This window comes from Callorhinus ursinus, unplaced genomic scaffold, assembly GCF_003265705.2.
Source record: "Callorhinus ursinus isolate GAN/ISIS: 27379988/994484 unplaced genomic scaffold, GSC_fseal_2.0 scaffold3, whole genome shotgun sequence".
NCBI lineage: Eukaryota > Metazoa > Chordata > Mammalia > Carnivora > Otariidae > Callorhinus > Callorhinus ursinus.
Window position 1 is genome coordinate 20,137,654 of NW_027397065.1, and position 22,884 is coordinate 20,160,537.

General features: G+C 37.0%; 1 protein-coding gene across 1 annotated transcript; it reads right to left on the reverse strand.

Moving 5' to 3' along the window:
* Positions 1–1,007: 1,007 nt before the first annotated feature.
* LOC112819873 (uncharacterized) lies at positions 1,008–20,856 on the reverse strand. Its single transcript, XM_073887391.1, is given in 6 exon segments — positions 1,008–1,087; positions 1,942–2,067; positions 18,713–18,769; positions 18,853–19,011; positions 20,330–20,693; positions 20,695–20,856. Coding segments are annotated over 6 exon segments (948 nt in total).
* Positions 20,857–22,884: the final 2,028 nt, after the last annotated feature.

Below are 22,884 nucleotides of genomic sequence, written 5' to 3' on the forward strand. Positions count from 1 at the left end.
ACTATCTTTACTATAATTAGGAAAAATTGTCTAAGACTTAGGTTGGAATCCCAGCACACTTTTGGGGACATTCTTTATTTATATTGACAAAACCTTCACAGCTTTATTGAATGACTGACTTTCCTTGCCAAAAATCCTAACTGCAAAACAACTTTGAATAATTAATAAGTTGGTACTGGGTTGTACTGATCAGTTTCAAGGACTTTCCATATCTGTGGACTTTTCAAGATCCTCTACAGACAAAATCCAACCAAAAGGTCAATCAAAATCTTCTGGTTGAAAGACAGGTTAATCTTTAAGGCTTACTAAGTCATTTGAGGAAGAATAGTTGAGATCAGTTGTAATGAACCTCTTGGGGCTAGGACAAGTTAATAGCATTGTCTAGATTTGATGAATTTTTCCTCCTTTCAAGGTTGGAATTTTAAGATATTGATTTTTTAGACTTCTAGATTATTGGTTTTCATGCAGACCTCATTCCAGCCCTATTACTTGTAATTTTTCCCCCTCATCTACCTTTCTCTGTTAGTGCTTCAGTTTTCATAAATTCTGTTTGATAAACGAGTGATTATGATACCACTTGCCTTATATAAGTTGACAAAATGAAAGAACTTTTAATTAATATGTTTACACACAAACATACCTTTTTGAACTCTATGATCTTCCATGTTCTCTCATTCTTTCTGGCTTTGAGTCAGGGCTGCCACTCCATCTAGTAGCCACTTATTAGTGTGCAAGAGCTCTCCTTGCACCAAGATTGGAAATGCAGTCCTCTCCTTCTGTGTTTCCCAAATCTCCATGAAATGTTTCCTGTTCAAAATCTGTCGTGATCTGGCTTAGCACCTTTAACTTTGAAGCCATACTGACCTCAAATAGCATGCTACTCTTCCCTCTCGACTGCTCAGCCCAATCATAAACTGTTCCTCATTTATTTCCCTAAATGCCAGAATATGATGTTGAAGAAAACTTCACCTGAAGAAAAAAGGTAAAAATAATAGTAGATCATTGCTTTAGATCTTTTTCCACAAATGTTCCTTACTAGCCACTTTTTCTGTAGCACAGGCATCTTTTGCACATGTGGAAGCCCAGTCTGTGGAGGAAAAATTGTTTGACGTAATAATCTTCAACCAGGGAGTTGCAGTACTTTTAGATATTATGCAGATTCATCCCCCAATCTCACTCAAACTCTGCTTTTCAGAAGGGAACATAGGATTGTATTTTGTATAAGCAAACAATAGGATTCTCAAAGGGGAATACTGCCTTTGTTGAAATACATTTTGTCCCTACTACACAAGTATCTGTCAGTGTAAAGGAAGATTCATTCAAATTTTAAAGACATCAAATTATAATACTACCATAAAACAAAGGTTAAAAGGCCTTCATAATTAAATAAAAATGATGACATGAGGTCTCACCAAAATACCTACTTTAAAAGAAGGTAATTAGAAGTGTTTCAATGACTTCTCATCTCGTTTCAGAAAATGTTTACCAAGTGGATATATTAACCTAAAAAGCATTTTCTCTTTTTGTTTCATTTTTGGAGCCAATTATTTCTCAACATGAAGTAAAATGCTGTTCCAGCCCAATCAGAGAAACTTCAGGGCCAGAAATAATCATGATCATATTCATTAGTTAAATTATAATCAAATAAATGTATAAGGAAAGCAGTGCTACTTTGAGGAAATAGGCATATTTACAAAAATTATCTTTAAGAGGATTATGGATGCTTTATTTCATTGGAATAAAAGGAATCCTCATTTGCCTTCCTTCTCCTGACTCCATTTGTTGTGAAGTATTCCAAGTGGATTCATTCTATGGCAAAGAGCTGAACACAAAGAAACTGAAATAGAAGGCTTTTACAAAGCGGCTACTGAGATCTACTTTTTTGTTCTGAGCTGGAAGTCAATTGAATGCATGCACAGGAGTGCTTTGTTTTCAACCTACTCAAGGTGGTGTCGTCTAACGATTTGTTTTCAAATTCTGTGCTTATGAAGAGAAGTGGACCGGGCCCTTGACAGTCCTCAGATGAAAGCAAATACCACACCAGATAAAGCGTAAACATTGTACTGACTGGAAATCATAAGAAAGAACAACAAGGAATTGAGACACTTTATTTTCAATTCAGTGAATAAAATGTTTAGTCACAGAATCAAATTCATTAAACACTCTTCAATTTGTATTAAGTTATAAGTACAGTTGTTGCAAAATCAGTCTTCTGTTTATATAAAAATCTTCAGTTCCGGCCAAAGAGTAACTCATCCTAAATAGTGCTATTAATTGAACACACTTGAAGAATTCATTTGACATGCTTCAGCGTGGTCATTACATTACAAAATTGGCCCTACATAGAAGTGCTTAGTTGTCCTCTCAACAAATGGTTTCTGAAGGTCTGCTTTGGGATAGACACAGTGAGGTGGCTAACTTGCTGAAGTCTTAAAAGATAAATGACCTGTATTTTTAGTTATGTGAATTATTATGTGAAATACATCAACCCAGATAGTAAAATTAGACAAGGAAGACTTTATTCAAGAATATTAAAAAGTGGGGCACCTGGGAAGCTCAGTTGTTAAGCGTCTGCCTTTGGCTCAGGTCATCCAGGGTCCTGGGATGGAGCCCCGCATCGGGCTCCCTGCTCCACGGGAAACCCGCTTCTCCCTCTTCCACTCCCCCTGCTTGTCTTCCTGCTCTCGCTGTGTCTCTCTCTGTCAAATAAATAAATAAAATTAAAAAAAAAAAGAAAAAGAATATTACAAGAGGGAGACAGGCTAGAACTCATTCTGAGCTCAACTCTACTGAAAAAAAGACTGGAGAATTTTTAAGAGCTGGAGTGGGGGATGGTAGGCAGCCTGTATTTGCTAATTGGACTTACTCAAAGAACACTGGCAAATAGCTTTTAAAAATATTTTTGAGATTATATTTCAAGGGGGCAGGAGAATTTACAAGTTACTAAGGTAAGGTAAATGCTCTAAAAAAAGAGAGGTCAGGGCCTAGGGTCAGGAAGAAAGCTATATAAAACTAGTTCAAGCTAAAGGGAATATTAATATCTTGGTTAGTAGAGAAAAAATACAAATTAAACTGAATTCAAATGATTAATGCAAATCACATAGACAATCTTAGCTAAAGAATCTGTGGTAAAACCATGTGTTTGTTCATTTTGATTTAGAGTATTCATCTCTGTGAGCAATAGAGACCGGCAAATGTCAGTTTTGCTTGTCATAGGAGTGGATATTAAAATGAAAAAAAGTTTATATTGCACACATCACACTGCAAACGTGAAGTCTCCATAACCATTTAGCATATTATGGTGCTTCAGTTCAGTATAGTGCTGTAGACTGGGCCTATGGAATCCACTGGAAACATTTGTCATTCATCTGCTTTTTAAAACCTACCCTCTGTTTTTTGACGAAACAAAGACACAGGAATACATACATTGTGGCCTATGTTGATGTTTAGCTTTATTGTAGGAAATACTTAAGATAAGAATCTCCACAAAACATTTTTTGGGGATAGAGCAAGTTAGATAACACTAACCCACTCAAAATATTAGTATAAAAAATTTGCTATACACACACATGCAGTTTCCTTTTGAGAAAAATGCTAGGATATACATCTCATTAAAGGACATGTATCTCATAAATGAGGTACAAACAAAAGTGACCAGATATTCTACAAAAAGAAAAACATTAAGTCTTTAGGACTACCTTTGTAAAATTGCATTGTGAGAAGTCCGCTATGATTGGTGAAATAACCTGAAGAGTGAAAATGATGTTGTTTTTTGTAACTGCCTAATATCATCAGAGTGACTCTTATTGTTTCTGAGAATAAAATAATTGAAGCAATTTATCCTCAAGACAAGTGCTATATAACTCTATCTATTATTGCTGTTGTGAATATAGTCAAAAGTATTTGTAGTACAGTTTGAATAGAACAGACCAGATGTCTAAGTGTTGTTTCTCTTACTAGTTGTGGAAACCTTGCTTGCCAAATGACAGTGACAAATGGCAGACTGCCTATTAGGGTACAGAGCACCTTGTGGGTAGGTGATGTTATAGTTCACCTTGTGCACATATTAGGTCCTATTAAGCATTTAAACACTACGTAGGTAACACATATGTAAAGAAATGTTATTTGTGTTTGGATCTTGGCAGTATTTCAGTATAGAAAAAATAACCAATACATATTTATTTAATTCCCATGGAAAGAGGATATTTGAAAACTAAAGCCATTTGCAAGGTTATTTTTTCTCCTCCTAATCACAGAGTTACCATATATTATCCAAATTAGGACACTTTTGTCCAGAAAAAAAACTAAACCTCAGTCATATATTGGAGTGTCTATTACTCTACCCATTTTATAGAGAAGGAAACTAAAGTTTATTTATTGGTTAAGCTTGACTCTATATAAGGTCTGTTAGAAGAAAATAAATAGAAGTCATTAGAAAACACGTGTGTCCCACCCATATTTTGATAAGCTTTGTGAAATGCTTGTTTCCCAAAACCTTTCTGTAAGCTTCAAGTCCTTCTGGGCACCATTCTGGATGTTGGGGTGCTGATGAGAACCTCATTTGTGATCAGTGAAAACTGCTTTAGCTTAAGGCTTTGTAAAGCTACAAGGGGATTAATTGAAAGTAACTAAGCACATTTTAAATAGTGAGAGTGACATACAGTTTACAAGCCATAAACTTAAACATAAAAATGTGTGTTGGGAAACTACAAATATAGTGCGATAGGGTTCCACCGTTAACCTTACTTTGTTTCACTAAATAACTTTCCTATTCCCGGGGAATAGAGAAATATGTAGCTAGTTGATTGTTTTTATTTTAAGCAAATTGTTTTTGTTCTTGTTCCATCTAAATTCCTCTTCTCCTGGTTTTGGGTTTTGTTTATTATTTTCTGTGTTGCATGGCGTTTTGGGCCTGCTATGTTTTATCTGGAGGTGGCTTTTTGCTTTGCAGAGAAGTAGGTTCATGGCTGCAAAAAGTTGATACTTCAAGTAAAAAAAAAATCTATTGTTATATTTTTCTGTTTTTATTCTTAATTTCCCAGAAGTTGTATAGATCCTTTGTGTCCAATACAGTCAGCAACAACTGCTACAGAATTTTGCTACCTCTAGGTGTGGTATAGCACTGGGCAGGTTTTATTTCGTCCTCCTGTGCACCCTCTTCCTGCTGTAATTACCAGGAAAATTGTGGGGAAAGTATATTTCAGAAGAAGTCTGAGCCAAAAATGCACCACTGGTTGGGCCAAACCAATGAAGAAGACATGTTGTACCAGTAAGCATATTCCGTGGCTATAGCACATTAGGGTTTTAACGTTGAAACATTTCATGCCAGAAATAATATGGTTACAAATTAAAAATTACCTAGTTTTAAAATGTAGTTAGTCATTAATATAATACAGTTATCTCCTCTCTGTTCTATGATTTACTGATGGTCATAGAAATCTCTCTTTTGTCTAAAAACATATTGGCAGGGGCGCCTGGGTGGCTCAGTAGTTAAGCGTCTGCCTTCCACTCAGGTCGTGATCCCAGGGTCCTGGGATGGAGCCCCGCATCGGGCTCCCTGCTCTGTGAGAAGCCTGCTTCTCCCTCTCCCACTCCCCTTGCTTGTGTTCCCTCCCTCGCTGTCCCTCTCTTCGTCAAAAAATAATAAGATCTTTAAAAAAATAAATAAAAAATAAAAACATATTGGCAGATCCATCTATTCTGCCTGAAATGCTGGCTTCTAGTAGATACTTTCCAGTAAGCTTCTATGCCTCTATCCTTTTTAAAAAATAGTTAATAAATGGGGTGCCTGGGTGGCTCAGTCGTTAGGCGTCTGCCTTCGGCTCAGGTCATGATCCCAGGGTCCTGGGATGGAGCCCCACATCGGGCTCCCCAGGGAGCCTGCTTCTCCCTCTCCCACTCCGCCTGCTTGTGTTCCCTCTCTCTCTGTGTCTCTGTCAAATAAACAAATAAAATCTTTAAAAAAAATAGTTAATAATTGTTCTTTTATATTCCTTATTTAATGTATAATTATTGTGTATTTTAAAAAAATGTCTCTTGTTTTAACTGATGTTTGTTTGGGTGGTTTGTTGTTTGTTGTTCTTTTTTAATTACCTGACCAACTACACAAAGTTCCAATCACATCAGATTAGATGACTTCTGTTAAAGTATAAGTTATAAAAGCATCAGTTAGCTTAAATCTATGAACACTGTATGAAGTTTTGTTTTGAAAATGGGTATGGTGCTTAACTTAAATTTTTTTTATTTTTTTACAGTTTTTAAATTTTATTATGTTAATCACCATACAGTACATCATTAGTTTTTGATGTAGTGTTCCATGATTCATTGTTTGCGTATAACACCCAGTGCTCCATGCAGAACGTGCCCTCTTTAATACCCATCACCAGGCTAACCCATCCCCCCACCTCCCTCCCCTCTAGAACCCTCAGTTTGTTTCTCAGAGTCCATACTCTGTCATGGTTCATTTCCTCCTCCGATTTCACCCCCTGTTCATTTTTCCCTTCCTACTGTATTCTTTTTTTTTTTAACATATAATGTATTATTTGTTTCAGAGGTACAGGTCTGTGATTCAACAGTCTTACACAATTCACAGCGCTCACCATAGCATACACCCTCCCCAATGTCTATCACCCAGCCACCCCATCCCTCCCACCCCCACCACTCCAGCAACCCTCAGTTTGTTAAGACCTGTTCTTTCTCAATAATACAAAACTATATGTGTATTTAAAAAGTAGAAAAGCTAAAAAAATAGTACTTCCATAATTGCAGTACTATAAGAAATTGGTTTACTCCTTCTACAGTGTGATTCAAAAATCTGAACGCTTGGCTTTCATACACAATATATTCAGAAGTACATGGAAGTGATTTTGTCATTAATGTTATTTCAATTATATTTTAACCTTTACTAAAGTGCTATTTCCTTCAGTAGATATGGACAAATCAATATTATGCAATTGTATACACATGAGTTATAAAATTACAACACTAGGGAAGCTATAATGTAACCTTAACTCTGGGAATGACCAAACATGAAAACAATGTCTGAATAAGGCTAGGGGTATCAGGATAAAAGAATTGATGTCAACAATATCAAAATCTAGGTCAGGTGTTACCCTTTGGATAAATTCTCATTTGCTCCTTTTTAAATTTTATCTTATGTTTTCATAATTAAGTGCTACTGAGCATTTATTGTGCACAAGTACTGACATAGATACATTATATATCATAAATAATTTGGGCATGGGCCTTCATTTTAAGTAGCTGACAATCTGAGACAAGAAGAAGAGAGACAAGTATACCCAATTTCAGTCACGACACACTTAGTGCCAAGAAAAAATAAAACAGACACAGTGCTACTGGGATACAGAATAGCACTCAACCTCAGGAGGCGGGGAGGACAGAGAGAATCCCTAAGGTGGAACTGAGAGTTTGCCATCATTGTGTGTGCAGAGAAATACCAAAACTCAGAGGAGAGGTAAAAGCAGTGAGTTTTTGGAGACCAGGCTACATAATGCCTTGGGGAAAAACGGATTCTTCCCAAAATTCTCCCAAGGAGAAACTATAATTTTTCAAGATTATGTTGTCACACTGAATTTTGATGTCAGAATTTGAGAAAGGTTAGACAATCCTGCCATGTCTCTATGAAGTTTACAGATAAGCTTTTTAATCCCCCAATAGTTTTTATTTATTTTTTTTTTTTTGAAGATTGTATTTATTTATTTGACAGAGAGACAGAAGGAGCACAAGCCGGGGGTGTGGCAGGCAGAGGGAGAGGGAGAAGTAGACTCCCTGCTCAGCAGGGAGCCCCATGTAGCGCTTGATCCCAGGACCCTGGGATCATGACCTGAGCCAAAGGCAGACTCTTCACCGACTGAGCCGCCCAGGTGCCCCCCCCCAATAGTTTTTAAACATTGAATTAGAAAAGTACCACCCAGTCTATGATTCTAAATTGTTTCATTATCTATTATTATCAGTTTGACCTCAGATGAATAATATCAGACTTTGACTGGAAATGAACCAATGCCTATTGGGGAAGTGGCTGTAATGAAAGAAAGCAGATGGGCTTTAGAGTCAGCCAGGTCTCTTTCAAGTGGGCTCAGATCTCAATTTCTCTATGGCTACTACCTTGACTTTCCATTTTATTCTGCTCCTTGCTCTCCTACATCCTTGGACTCAAGCCCCTTTCACTCTGTTCTTTCTTCCTTGCCCATTGTATTTATCTTCTTCCAATATACTTTGTAACTTATTTATTATGTGTTTTGCTTGTTACTGTGTCCCTCTGTGAGAATTTATGCTCCATGAGGACATCTTGTCTCTTTTGTTCATTATACATTCCAAACGTGAAGTAGAGTGACATGTAATAAATCCTAAATAAATATTGAATAATTAATAAATGAACAACTGTTGGGACTATGACTCACTAACTGTGTGTTTGTTGGATATGCTCAATCCCTTTGAGTCTTAATTATGTGTAAATCAGGTCAAGAATTCCTTCCTACTCCATAGGGTTTAAATTTTTTTTAATGTATATATTTATATTATACAGTTGACCCTTGAACAACATGGAGGTTAGGGGTGAGAACCTCCCACACAGTCAAAAGTCTTATAACTTTTGACTCCCTAAAAACTTAACTACTAATAGCCTACTGTTAGGCTGTTGACTGGAGCCTTACTGGTAACATGAACAGTCAATTATGACATACAAAATATGTGTTATATGTGTTATTTTCTAAGGAAGAGAAAATACATTTACAGTACCATACTGTATTGAAAAAAGTCCACATATAATTAATTGAATCTGTGCAGTCCAAACCTATTTTATTCAAGGGTCCCCTGTATATATACATATATATATATATAGAGAGAGAGAGAGAGAGAGATGTATATAAAGAGAGATATTGAAGGAAGGAATGAGAAAGGAAGAAGGAAAGGAAGGGAGGGAGGGAAGGAAGGAGGAAAGGAAGATATAATAGAATGCTGAGTATAAACAGCACTTACATGTACATGGTTATCATCACTTTCCTTCTTGCTTATTAATGGATGCATCTGTAGCCCGAAGTTATTCCTCCAAGTGTAGATCAAATTGTGCTTTGTATCTGAGTGAGATCTTTGAACCCAGTCACACTGACCAGGGTCCTAAATGTGCTGCTTGCAGCTAAAATACAACCTCTAGAAAAACAAAACCCAGATGTTAGCTTATTTGGACAAGTTATAGGGCAGCAAGTAGTTGCAAGTGGCAACTGAGTAAAGGGATTTACTGGTATGGAAACAGTTGTCATTAACACACATTTCATAGTTTCATTATACATTCATAAAAATACACATTCTTTGAAATTTAGTGCAGAACACACCAGAGAACATTGAATTTGACAGGTGATCTCTAATAAAAACAAAAACAAAAATGTAGCAATGCTTTTAGAATTAAAAGTATAAAGGTTAAAATAAATAAAAGCATTTTATAAAATTTTATGTAAAAGAACACTCAATGGAAGGCACATCCATTTGGCTTTCCAATAATTCACAACATGAGACAAGGGACAAAGCCAGGGAGTCTATTCAATACCTCCTGTCTCTATAGAAACAGTACTATTAACACCCACTCCTTTTCTATTTCTATGGTGACAGGACACAGAAGTACCTTAGAAAGGAAAAAGGTAAAGATAAGAGGTCTCTTTAAGTGTTGATGAAGGTGAGTGGAGGCTGGTGATGACAGGAATTACGGATGCTCACTAATCTCCAATAATTTCTTACAGTCATGGAAGGATGTTTAAATCAGGGCTTTAGCTCTAGTGATAGATCAGGACACCATTAAGCTACATTGAGTTCACAAAATAAACGTGCCCAAACCACTTGAGTTATTTTACATGCAAATCTTACTAGATTTTATTTGACAATTAAAAGCAAAGGGTTTATTTGTTTATTTATTATAAGTTTATTTAAGTTATCTCTACACCCAATGTGGGCTCAAACCCATGACCCCGAGATCATGAGTCCTGTGCTCCTCTGACTGAGCTAGCCAGGCACCCCCAGAATGAAAGTTTTAGAAAGCATTTAATAAAAATATAAATAATAGGGGTGCCCCGGTGGCTCAGTCATTTAAGTGTCTGCTTTCGGCTCAGGTCATGATCCTGGAGTCCCAGGATCCAGCCCCGCATCCAGCTCCCTGCCCAGTGGGGAGCCTGCTTCTCCCTCTGCCCCTGACCCAGCTCATGCTCTCTCTCTTGCTCTCTCTCTCAAACTAAACAAAAAATCTTTAAAAAATATATAAATAATATGTTCTCCCTTATATTTATTTATACACTGTTATCTCATTTTATCATTGAATTGTTACACAAAAGGGAATAGCATTAATTTTGTTTAGTTTTTGGAAGAAATAGTAAGATGGTATCAAGTACATAAAGACTATTTTACAGCTTAACTTGTTCCCAGCTTCTAGCTTATTCAGGTCAATTCATTCTTGAAGGAAATTTTCCAAAAATACCAAAGGTTTAGAGGATGAAAAGGGAAGGGAAGGAAAGGAGTCAGACAATTTTAATACCTCAGTAGTGGAATTATTCACAGCTAAATAGGCTCTTAGCTCTTTTCTTCGCACTGACATATGCCAAATATAATATTAACAATCAAATGAAGGACAGACATATTCTGTGCCATCCCCTAAATTATTTCCTACAACTCTCTTAAAGTTAAAATTACTTAAAGTTACAGGGAAACTGAATCAGGAGAGCTCATGGTAGATTAAATAGTATAGAGAAACGAATGAAGTGCTCTCCTACTGCATGTACCAGCTCAGTTGGATGGGGACAGCCATCTAAAGACCTGTGTGCTCTATTCCATGTAGTAGACAGAAATCTTGTGAAAATATTAAGATTGGTATATCTTTCACCTTTAAACAAAAATGCTTTATAACTGGTGTCTGTATTTGATGTTCCATGCTTGTTCCTTTTGTTGTGAGGGGTGATTGATTTGTGATCATATTTGTAACCTCTTTGTTTTGCTTGTTAACATTTCCTCCATGAAGTCTCTCTTTCTAGCTTTGAAAGAATAAAGATAACCCCCTTGGAAGATTACTGCCATGCCTTCTTTTAAAGTGATGCATCTTTCAGTGGAAAAATTTCCCCAGGAAGAGACAGTCAGATTTCACACACCCATATTTGAAGGAAAAAGGTGGCTGTGACAGTGATGGATGGACTGCATTCATTGGTGTAACGGGAAATACCCAGGTATTCTTGCAATGCTTAACCGTCCAGTTGGTGTGTGCAGAAAGTTTCATTCAGTAAAACCTTTTAAGGACCAGGATATGATCATTTTTATCAGTCATTGGTGAAACCAAGCTGTAGTTTAAAAAATAATTTCAATTTGAAGGTGGAACAAATATTATATCAGCATTACTTTCCTTAAATATGAGACTTAGATAAGTAAATTAATATCAGTAAATTAATCAAATCACATTAATATCTCCTAGCTTATAACAAATCTTTTATTATCCTTATTCTCTGCAATTTTAGAGCTGAGTGAGATAAGATTATACCTGCACCATAACACTTCTGCCATTATTTGAGGACAATAAAATACTTAATTTTATAGGAAAGGACTTATCAGCAAAACTGGCCATTTGGTACGATTGTTCAACTCTAAAGAGTATGTCAGTAGTTTCTCCAGAAATAGTCTCATATATATCTATCTCTACATTTAAATTTATTTGATAGTGTTATCCTTTAAATATTTTGAATTCTAATTAAAATTGTATATTCATTGTATGAATGATAATGATGAATGTAGAAATATAAGTTGATGAATTTAAATTAAATTAGGTTATCAGTGTTGCTAAAATAAATACCCAAATATTTTGTATTATAACAAAATTACTAGTTTTTAAATCATTAAACCTGTAAAAAGGGCAAAAAATTACTAGCAATTTTTATATGTAAATTCCAGGACTTCTTCAAATAGATGGTCCAATAAGAACACTTGCTTTTTTCTTCCTATTTTTATATTTGTAGCTACATTTTATTTAGATATTTCTAAATGAGTCAGTATGAAATTTGTGGTATGTATATATTGCTTACTTAACATGTAACTTAGTTGCTTAATTCTATGGAATAAGTTATTGCAATGGCTATTTAGCCATTATCTTGTCTTTTCATTGGCTTTCTGTGAGGCCAACCACATAGGAAGACATCCCACATCATGGGAAGTAGTATGTTCATGTAATTGAAAATCCATGGGTTATGGTTTTGCCTTTTACTGGAGTATTAAAATCTTCCTTCTCTCTGGGTCACATATCAGTTTGCTAAAACAATTTTTAAAAGCTAAAAACACTTGGCCAAAATAAAGATAGTACTGGGTGGTAGAGTGGAAAAGAATGGACTTTGAAGTGGGGCAGTCCTGAGTTTGAATCTGCCTCTGCCAGTTCTTAACCAAGTGAGTGATATTGACCTGGTTGGTTACATTGCCAATTCTTCATGTTCTCATCTGGAAACAGGAGAAACAATCTATAAGAAGGATTTTTTGGTTATGAGAAATAATATGTACAAAAACACAGCTGAGAGTGTCAAATATGGTTCATGTTTATAAATATTAGATGAAATATTACAAAAATTTAATTTAATAGGACAGTGTTTTCCCTGAGTTTCCTCTTCATAATGTAAAATAAAGGAAATGGAAAGGGACTTAATATATAATGACCACTTGTTTTAGTCCAGCTTCTGCACAAAAGTTAGTACTTTTTTTCCGTAATTTAAAGTACCTTGGGTAACTAAAGCACTCAAGTTAAATAAAATGGCACAGCTTCTCCCTCTCCCTCATGACATTGACACATTAGCCAGGAGTCCCATGTCTTCCCCGGACGTAAGATTTCCCAGAACTTCAGTTCATGCCACAGTGAGACCAAACAGAGCAGTCAGTCTTCTTCCTTTTGACTCGCACAGGCCATTTTTTTCATGGCCATTGCAAGGTTGGGGAGAGTGGAGGGTAGAGTCCACACCTCTTTCTTGATCCACACCTCTCAACAGTTTCTTTTTTTTTTTACCGTCCTTTCTACTCACCTTCTTCTTATTCTAGTAATCTGTATTTATATCTCCAATCCTAGGTATTTTGACATACGTTATCCTCACATAATTTTTTGCTAAGTAAGATTACATGCTAAATTTCCCTTTAAAGCCCAAACAGGAAATATTACTATTTCAACACAATACTAATTCTGTATAATTAATCTATTAGATGAAATAGTGCTGGAAGGAATGAACCATTAGAATTTAGAATAATCTTCTAAAATGAGGAAATAGGGCATAAATGCTCTAATTACTCTGTTCCAAGCTGTTTGATAGGAAGATGTTTCTATACTTCCTAGGTTCGTACAGATTACTGGTCAAGCAAAGTTGCTGGCTGTATAGAAATTTGCCTCTATTTTAGTCTAGGTGGGAGATAATTTATAAAAAATGTAATAGAATAGCAGTGTGGCCTTATGGAAAGCAATGAATCCAGACTATATTCTTCATTTTAACAGATAGATAACAAGGAAAATAATACAAATAGTATTAATTGAATTCACTATTGTTGCATTCCTAGCACTTTTCCTTAAGGACTTTATATGCATTATTTCACAAAATTCTCATAGGTTGCCAGATTAAGCAAATAAAAATATTGGATGCCCATTATATCTGAATTTCAGATAAACTTTTTTTTTTCATTATAGGTATACCCCATGCAATATTGGAGACATACTTAAATTATTTGTTGTTTATCTGAACTCAAATGTAATTTGGTATCCTGTAGTTTATCTGGCAACCCTAAAGTTGCTTTAATAATTACACACCATTATTAATAATCCCCATTATAGAGAAAAGAAATTGAGGTTAAATCACTTGTTCTGTGCTATACATATATTTAGTTTGGAATAAAATCAAATAGTCTGATAGTTCAGTTTCATAGTTCACGCCCCTCAGCATTTCACTGTCCTCTCTACCTCAGTGGCCACTCCTATGAGCTGAAAGTCTGCCCCCTGTGATCACCATAGTCCCTCTCAACTCTAATCATCCATGATGTAGTCCTATTTATCAAGGTACAAAAGGATTTACCCTTTAAAAGTTAATTCCACTTCATTGCTCCATAATGAATGCCTTTATTTTCGCAGCATCATTAAAACAGCACTAATGTAAATAACTTTCACATTTTTTTGAGAAACTTTCCAGAGATCAATGTGCCATAACCAGCCAATCACTTACTATATCAGAAAATTGATTTCTGTAATATATCCAGTGGTCCTTACAGTTTCTCTCCAAAGTTTTATGTGCTAATTACTATCTATTTACTTGTAAAAATGCTAATAAAATATACACGGATTTAAAAATAGAGGAAAATGCCCCTTCAAGTACTACCACAGTTCATTCTCTCTACTGTAAAATGGATCCAGGCCATGACATTCAGAACAGTTGTATCATGCATGCTATGGACTTGAAAGCTCAGAGGCAAAAAGGACCTCCTGGTCATATAAAAAGTAATTTTAATAGTTGTAGAGGGCGCCTAGGTGGCTCAGTTGGTTAAGCGACTGCTTTCGGCTCAGGTCATGATCCTGGAGTCCTTGGATCGAGTCCTGCATCAGGCTCCCTGCTCGGCAGGGAGTCTGCTTCTCCCTCTGACCTTCCCCCTGTCATGTGCTCTCTCTCTCATTCTCTCTCTCTCAAAATAAGTAAATAAAATCTTAAAAAAAAATAGTTGTAGAGTTTGGGAAGAAGGGTGATAAAGGGGCGTTTCACTTTGTCTTGACTCAGTAAAAGATTTTGAATTTATTTTGCCTAGCATCACCTCAGTCAGGTCCATGTGACGCATCTAACATATGAGTTAATTGATAGGAGTCCAAGATTCTATTTTTATTCCAAAATGGAAGCAGAGTAGATGGTGGCACACAGTTCATCTGAGGTGGTTAAATGAGGGAACTGAGCAATGTCTCAGATCCATAATGGCTGTCCACTGACAGTAGAGAAGATTGTCTTCTCTGAAGTCATGGGAAGGACAATTTATACATATTCTGGATATAGGCAATGTAGGATATTCAAGGTAAATCTACAGATGGAGACTGGACAATCTGTGAGCTTGAGTGACTGCCAAGTAGCTCCATGACCCTAGTGTCAAATGGTACTTGCTATGCCCTAACAATAGCCAAGGACTTGGCAACTTTCTTTCCTGCTCCAGCTCTGAAGAACTGGATCCACTTGTTGCCTTGGAGAGGGAGAAGGACTTCACAGTTAGGGCACAAATAAACGTAGAGATTAGGAAACTATATTTATTAATAAAAATCTTTGGTCCCCTCTGATTTACTGTTTCCCATCTTCACTATTCTACTGGGTTGGTTCTTTTATTTTTTTGTTTTCTCCACAGTAATGTTTGGTCATGTACATATGAGGCACATTGTTCAGGATTCCAAATAATAATGTTGATTGGATCAAATACACTGCTAGTCATGTGCAACACCTAGTTAACTCTAATTTCTTATTCTTCCATTTAAGAAAGAATATCTGAGGGGCGCCTGGGTGGCTCAGTTGGTAAAGCGTCTGCCTTCGGCTCAGGTCATGATCCCAGGGTCCTGGGATTGAACCCCACATTGAGCTCCCAGCTTCCCTGCTCGGTGGGAGCCTGCTTCTCCCTCTCCTCCCCACTTGTGCTCTTTCTTGCTATCTCTGTTGCTATCTCTGTCTCTCTCAAATAAATAAATAAAATCTGAAAAAAAGGAAAGCATCTAAATGTATGAATGAGAGAGAAAGACTTAAAAGGATAACCTTACCACCTCACTAATTTATTTTGTGAAGGAAAATATTTGCTAACTCATTGTAAGTGTAAAAACATTGCAATGTGATGATTCAAGTATCATAACACTTAGGATGTGAGCTACTATATATAAGAGTAGGGAGCTATGGGTATGATTATAAAATTCTTCTGCTTAAAATCCTTCAAAATCTTCATCTAAAGTCATCATAATTCATCAGTTACAGGACACTCTTTATAATCTGTTCACAATTTATCTCTCCAGTCTCTTCCCTTTCACATTCTCTCATGCTTTTCCAGCCTTAGGAGCAACAAGTCATTTGCTGTTTCTGGAATACATCATGTAATTTAGTTTCTAGTGACTTGGCTCGTATTTTCCCATCTCCCTGGATCACCCTTTCCCTATATTCTATGCATATTCGTCTTTCAAAACTCAACCCAAGTGTCACCTTCTCCATGACATCTCATCTATATACTGAGAATTAATAATTATTTTTTTTCTTTTCGTGGTGCTCAAATAACATTTCTTATATCTCTTAATTAAAGCCTTTCTTCACTATTATCATTATTTGTTGATAAATTTAGCTTTGATAGTACATAATGAAATATGGTAGGATGGAGCTAATATGATTTCCTATTATGTCCCCAACATGATGTCTGTGATTTAAAAGATGTTTAATAAATGTTTGTTAGGTGAATAAATGGGAATAAACAACTGTGTACTAATCTTAGATTCTATCATGAATATACAATGCTTATCAACAGGTGAATTCCACAAATACTTAATTGTTTATTACTTAACAGTTAATAGGGCCAGAAAATAATTTTGAGGAACAAGAAAGTAAATGATGTTATTTGAGGATCAGATATAATGGAAAATAGAATGGTTTAATGAAAAAAGCATGGTCTTGGAAATAGAACTAGATTTTCATCTGAAATTTTCTACTTTGAGTTGTGAGGTCAAAGAGTAACTACTTAACCTCTCTGAGAGTCATGGTTATCACTGTAAAATGTGAACAATAATAATAAAGGAGGAGGAGATATAAAGTGGTGAGTTCAATCTCTGGTACATAGTAGATGATCATTAAATATTAATTCACTTCCCCTTTTCTGGAGTCTTCTGAGCTCAACATTTGAACAGAATTAGTCATGATGATACAATATGCCAGGTTAAAGATATCTAGAAATAGGGAAGTTAAAGGGAAAAGATTAGGTAGGCACTGAGTTAAAATTATGAAGAGAATGAAGTGAAATTTGCCAAATTTGATCTAGACCATTTTATAGGGCTACTTTTAAAATTCCTTTTTAATATTGGTGTTTCCTAAATTCAGTTTTATAATTGTCTAGTTCAGGTGTAAAAAAAAAGTACTGAAATTTTCTTGACACATTTGCAGTATTTTTTATTTTCACACCTAGTATCTTTTGTTATTTCAGTAACTCCACATGGAAGCCAGTTTCTTTATAGTTTCTTCTTTTAGAAACTATGTCAGCCTCCTCTGCATCTCTCTATCACATTTATCTTAAACTTTCTGGTGTGTTATGTAAAATAATACTAAACCTTCTGCTTGAAGTAGGTAAAAATGAGAGGATGAAAAGCTGACTTTGAACAACAACAACAACAAAAGAACCCTGGCTCATTTGCAAAATAGCAAAATGTTTTCAGCTACCTCAAAGATATACATTTTTTAAGAGATTTTATTTATTTATTTGTCAGAGAGAGAGGGAGAGAGAGACAGAGAGTAAGCACAAGCAGGGGGAGTGGCAGGCAGAGGGAGAAGCAGGCTCCCCGTGTAGCAAGGAGCCCAATGCGGGACTCGATCCCAGGACCCTGGGATCATGACTTGAGCTGAAGGCAGCCACTGAACCAAGTAAGCCACCCAGGCGCCCAGGATAAACATTTTGAAACAAAGCATACTACTTTTATACTGGATAATTTCCTTTGAGATCTGTGAATAGGGCTCATGATAAAATTAACACTTTTGGTAATTAATTGACTGCCTACCTGATTGACCATTCTATTTGATGAAAAAATGTCTGGATAGGAGAACTATTCTTTCATTAAGGCATTGAGAACTTGAGGTAAATAGTAAGAAATTATGATTTTTAAAGGATTAAAAGATAAAAGTTAAAAGATCACCTAAGTACAATTAACAATATAAATAGGCTGTTTCTGTCTTTAGTACAGTGATGTAAATATTGAGGCCAGTACTATTCACCTGATCAGGAAACTGTCTCAAGAGTTCAGGATAAAAAGGTATATTTTAATTTATAGGAGATAAGAAACCCAATAGCCATTCTCTTGATAGTAATCAGAGAGGCTGCTCCACACTTATCTCTGTTTACCTTCACCAGGTTATAACCTTCAATTTTCTAGACTTTCCTAGAATATGGTCTTTTATAGACAAGTAATGTCAATAATACTATAATATCCAATATCTTTGGAAGTTTATTTTTAATGTTCCATGCAATTACATTTCAAGGGAGGAATCTCAGGAGCATCTATAGAAAGAAACTATGAAACTTATTGTGCGGCTTAACACTTACTGAAACCTCAGTTGCAGCACAATGTGACAGATACCCATTTCTCCCTGATCCTCACTGCTAAATTCAACTAAAAACCCTGGGAATAGTGAAAGGGACAACAAAAGGAGATCTCTTAAAGTTGTTAGGAAAACAGCAAACTGGTTTGGGATCCCGGGATGAGAGGAACAGAGTACCAAGGTGTTTTACATCCTCTTATCAAAAAAAGAAAGTGACCAAGACCTGACATTTCCCAATACCCAAACCAGGAACAGAAGCCATTCCTAGTAGGCCCATTCTTCTCCTGGACTAAATGGGAACTGTGCCTAAAGCACCCAGTTAGACCTGGTAGAACCAGCAAGGGAGATTGATCTGGAGTTCCACCAATAATGACTCTCTTTTCCTTACTGCCCTGGATGTAAGACTTCTTTACCTGGTCTAGAGACACCAGGGAGGCTGATGGGGAAGGGGTAGTGTCGGGTAGGCAAACCTGTACGAAGATCACATCACAACACAACACAACAAGTAATCTGGGGACCAGTTTCTATTTCCAAAAGACAGGAGTTGTCCTACCATAATAAGCATCCAGCGAGGGAAGTTTCATCATCCGTGAAAACCAGAGACTACCATCTTCCACCAAGATACACCAAGTGGCTACAACTGGGGAAACCCTTTCTCCATCCTTACCACCAGCAGTGAATAGGCAGAACATCATAGCGGTTCCACATAAACCTAGTGGACCAAAATAACGGTGTGGAATATCTGAAAGGTGAACTGTCATTAGAACCCAAACCCACAAAAATAGGCCAGGCCATGTATGCTAAACCTGAGCATCTTACTCTGAATGCTGGTGGTAAATTCAGTCCATCCAATCCAACAAACATTACATTTAGCCATTCCCAAGATTTAGAAAAACCTATGGATGGTGTAGATCAAAGAATTAGGTGGAGATCAATACAAAACTGGCCAGTGAAAAGATTTATGTTCTATCCATGGAGAAAATGAAGAAAATACTGATGAGTGATATACTAAGAATCTAAGCTATCCATCCACCTCTAAATAGAAGCAAATAACCACTTCAAAGTTTAGGTCAGTCATGCAATCAGTTTTGCATGGCAAGGAAACAACTTTTGAAAAAGAGAGCTTTCCAATATTGGATCTTATCAGAGGAACTAATGACTAGTGACAATTGTTTTTTTTTTTAAGATTTGAGCACTACCTTATGAATCTGTGGCTTTGCAATTCTGATGTCATTAGAAAAAGGGACAGTTCACTCAGATTCAGTAGCAGGAAATAAATATTAAAGCATCATCACTGGCTGTCAATACAGAACCTCTACCTGACCAGATCCTTCCTTCTTATCCCACCCACTACCACACCACCACCCCACCCCTGGCAGCTACCACTTTACTGCTGCCCACTGTCCCCCCCCAACATCATACATGTCACGCAGCCCTCCCTAAGGCTGGCTGAGAGAAGCACAAGTGAAACAGGCCAAAGTCTCTGTGCTGCAAATCTGTCCCCACTTGCGTTTCCACCACAAACTTTTTCAAGGATCTGGTCCTTCAATAAGACTGATAAATAGCTTTTTAGGAAAAAAAAAATCATTAAAAAGAAGGTGGGATTAATTCTGATTACTTCAAACCGGTCACCTTCTTAAAGTAGAGAAGTCCACAGATTTACAAAGTCTATCGAATGGAGGTGAGGGTGGCCTGGGAGGAAAGACGGAACGGGCAGGAGTCCTCCAGGCATGTGCCCAGCAAGGCTGGAGGAGCTGGTGGGTGGTCAGGACAGTGTGCTCAGAGGTCTAGCCAGTTGTTTGTCCTCCACAGAAAAAGCTGCCAAGTTAGGGTGTTTGGGCTTAAAAATTCCCGACAGTAACAAGGAATCCCTGAAGGCAAACGTTGAAAAAAAATGGTGGAAATGGGGAAGGAAAATGAGAGCTGTTGGCCAGGAGCTTCGATGTAAAAATAAAATTAAAAATAAAAAGGGAGAGAGAGGGGGAAAAAAAAAGAGTCCCTTAGATGTTTCTGAGGGTTCTGAGCATGACTTGAAAGTAGGGTGAGTCGATGGAGGACACGGACAGTTTGTATTGCTGCGTTCCCCATCTGGAGCTTCTTGTTGCTTTGGGGCTCTTCGGGCTCTGACTCCAAACTGCAGTGTGAGCCTCCATTAAAGGCAGAGATGGTGCTGCCCTTGGCATTGGTGTAGAGGCTATTGTCTGAGGGGAGGTAGTTGGTCTGCAGCTGGACGCTTGATCTTGCCTTTTCCAGTGCGCGGACTTGCTGCTCCAGAAGAGCATTCTGCCCCTCGAGGTCTTCAATATCTTGCTGGTGTGTGTAGTTTTTCCTTTGCATATACTGGATATACTCTGTGGCTTTGTCTAGGATTTGGGCCCATGGTGTCTGCTGTCCTTTGGAGTGATGGAACAGCGTCCCACAAACTCTGAAAGCTGTCTTTGATGTAGTCGCTACGTTTTTGTTCCAGTGCATTATGATGAGCCTGTTTGGCAGTTGCAGATTGAAACCTAGGTTGCTCTTCATAGCTTTCCACCTCCATGTCATTGTTGTCACTCATTTCATATGGCCCAGGGAGCAGCCACTGCAGCCATATCAGGGAAAGGGGGAGGGGGAGGTGAGGGGGAAGTTAAGAACAACGACAAACCAAGTCCCCCCCCCCACATACACACTCATTCATTCCTCACTAGCTCTCTCACTACACACACATAACGTGGGTGAGAACTACCCCCTCACTCTAGTGACAAATTCAATAACCTTAGAAAATTGCATTTATCATCATTATCCTGATGGTTAATGCATCACCCTTGAGAAACTAATTTTCTTTAAATATCAATCTAGTCAACTTTCAGGAGACAAAAGAACAATCAGAGAACATTAACTTTAATTGTCATGTTGAGCCCTCAGGATGGGTTCAGTGTCAGTGCCAACCATAAACCAGTTCTCTTCCGAACTGTTGGTGAATAAGCACCGCACCAGGTACCAGATGTGTGTTCTGTCAAAGTGAGAAAAGACAAGATTGCAGTGAACATAGATAAAGAACTCTGTTGAAGACAAAAACTGGCCAGTTTTCCTTTTTCTTCTTAATACAAAAGATAGCTGAGAGTTCACATTTTTACTTCAATAATGCTGAAAAGAGAAGGTAATCAGTCTGAATGTATGTCTATTTAAGGCTGTGTGTAATGTATGTCTATTTTTTAAACAAAAACTAGATGCTTAACTAAAGACTCTTCTCTGGGTGTTTACCCAGAGGACCACCATCTCTGTTCTCACCAAAATGGAAGTTCGCTCCAGAATGTGTTCCACTCACTTCCTTGCTTCCTGTCCCTCCCTTTCTTCCCAGTTCTTTCCCAGTCTCTGAGTTACTCTGACCAGAGCACAGCTCTTTGGGATTCCTTGCAGAGAGAGGCTATCCTATACTTATATAGGGAGAAGTCTGTATCAATCCCGTTTTGTCATTTTCATACAAATGGTGCTATATTAAATTCAGTTTTCTCCTCCTTATTTTGGTTCAATGAAATATCTTAAAGTTTGTCCTGTAACACTACATAGCCAGCTGTCTCTTCCCCCCCCACCCCGTGGCTACATTACAGTATTCTCTTCTATCAATTGCCATAATTTATTCAGCTTTACTAAATGACATCTAGGTTTTTCTAATCTTTTGTTCTTATAAAAATGCTGGCGTTGATATTCTTAAGCTTCCTTTTCATGAAGATGTGCGATTGCACCTACAGTATATATTCTTTTTTTTTTTTAAAGATTTTATTTATTTATTCATGAGAGACAGAGAGAGAGAGAGGCAGAGGGAGAAGCAGCCTCCCAAGGAGCAGGGAGCCCGATGCGGGACTCGATCCCAGGACCCTGGGATCATGACCTGAGCCGAAGGCAGACGCTTAACCATCTGAGCCACCCAGGCGCCCCTACAGTATATATTCTAAGTAGTACATTTTCTGAGTCAGATAGTATGTCCATTAAATGCTGATTGATAATATTGAGTGTTTTACAAATATGTGGAATGGGTTACCCTATGACAGCATGAATAAGAGTATTCCTTGTTTCATTGTTTTGAAATATTAAAAAATCTCATCTATGATTATAGATGAGATTATATATCCTGCTCTATCCGGTGTTAGATTTAACAAAACTATTGATCTTTTAAAAATGAAACAATTTGGGAAACAGCTCCGTCTAAACCCCCATCAACAAAATTTTCAATATAGGTGTTTGCTGTGCATTGTAACAATAGTATTTTCATCGGTATCAGTTGTCTGCTGAATTCTAAGTGCTCAGTCATTATGGCTATACCAGCCGAGTCATCTTATTCCCCACCCTGCAAAATGGTCACTGTCTTCCTTGCCAAAAGACCCAGTGAGTTAGATGTGTTTTCTCATTCTTGGATACTTATGTGGCCAGAAGCACCTCCATAAAATAACACAGAATAGAGATTTTCATTCATCATTACCAAAGCATGCTTTATATAGGAATAGCTAAAGCATATTCTGATTTATAAGCATTATATCCTATAAAGTATATAGTTATTTTCATCCCTTTCTTGATAAAGATTGTATTTGAAGAAGTTAAATCTGTG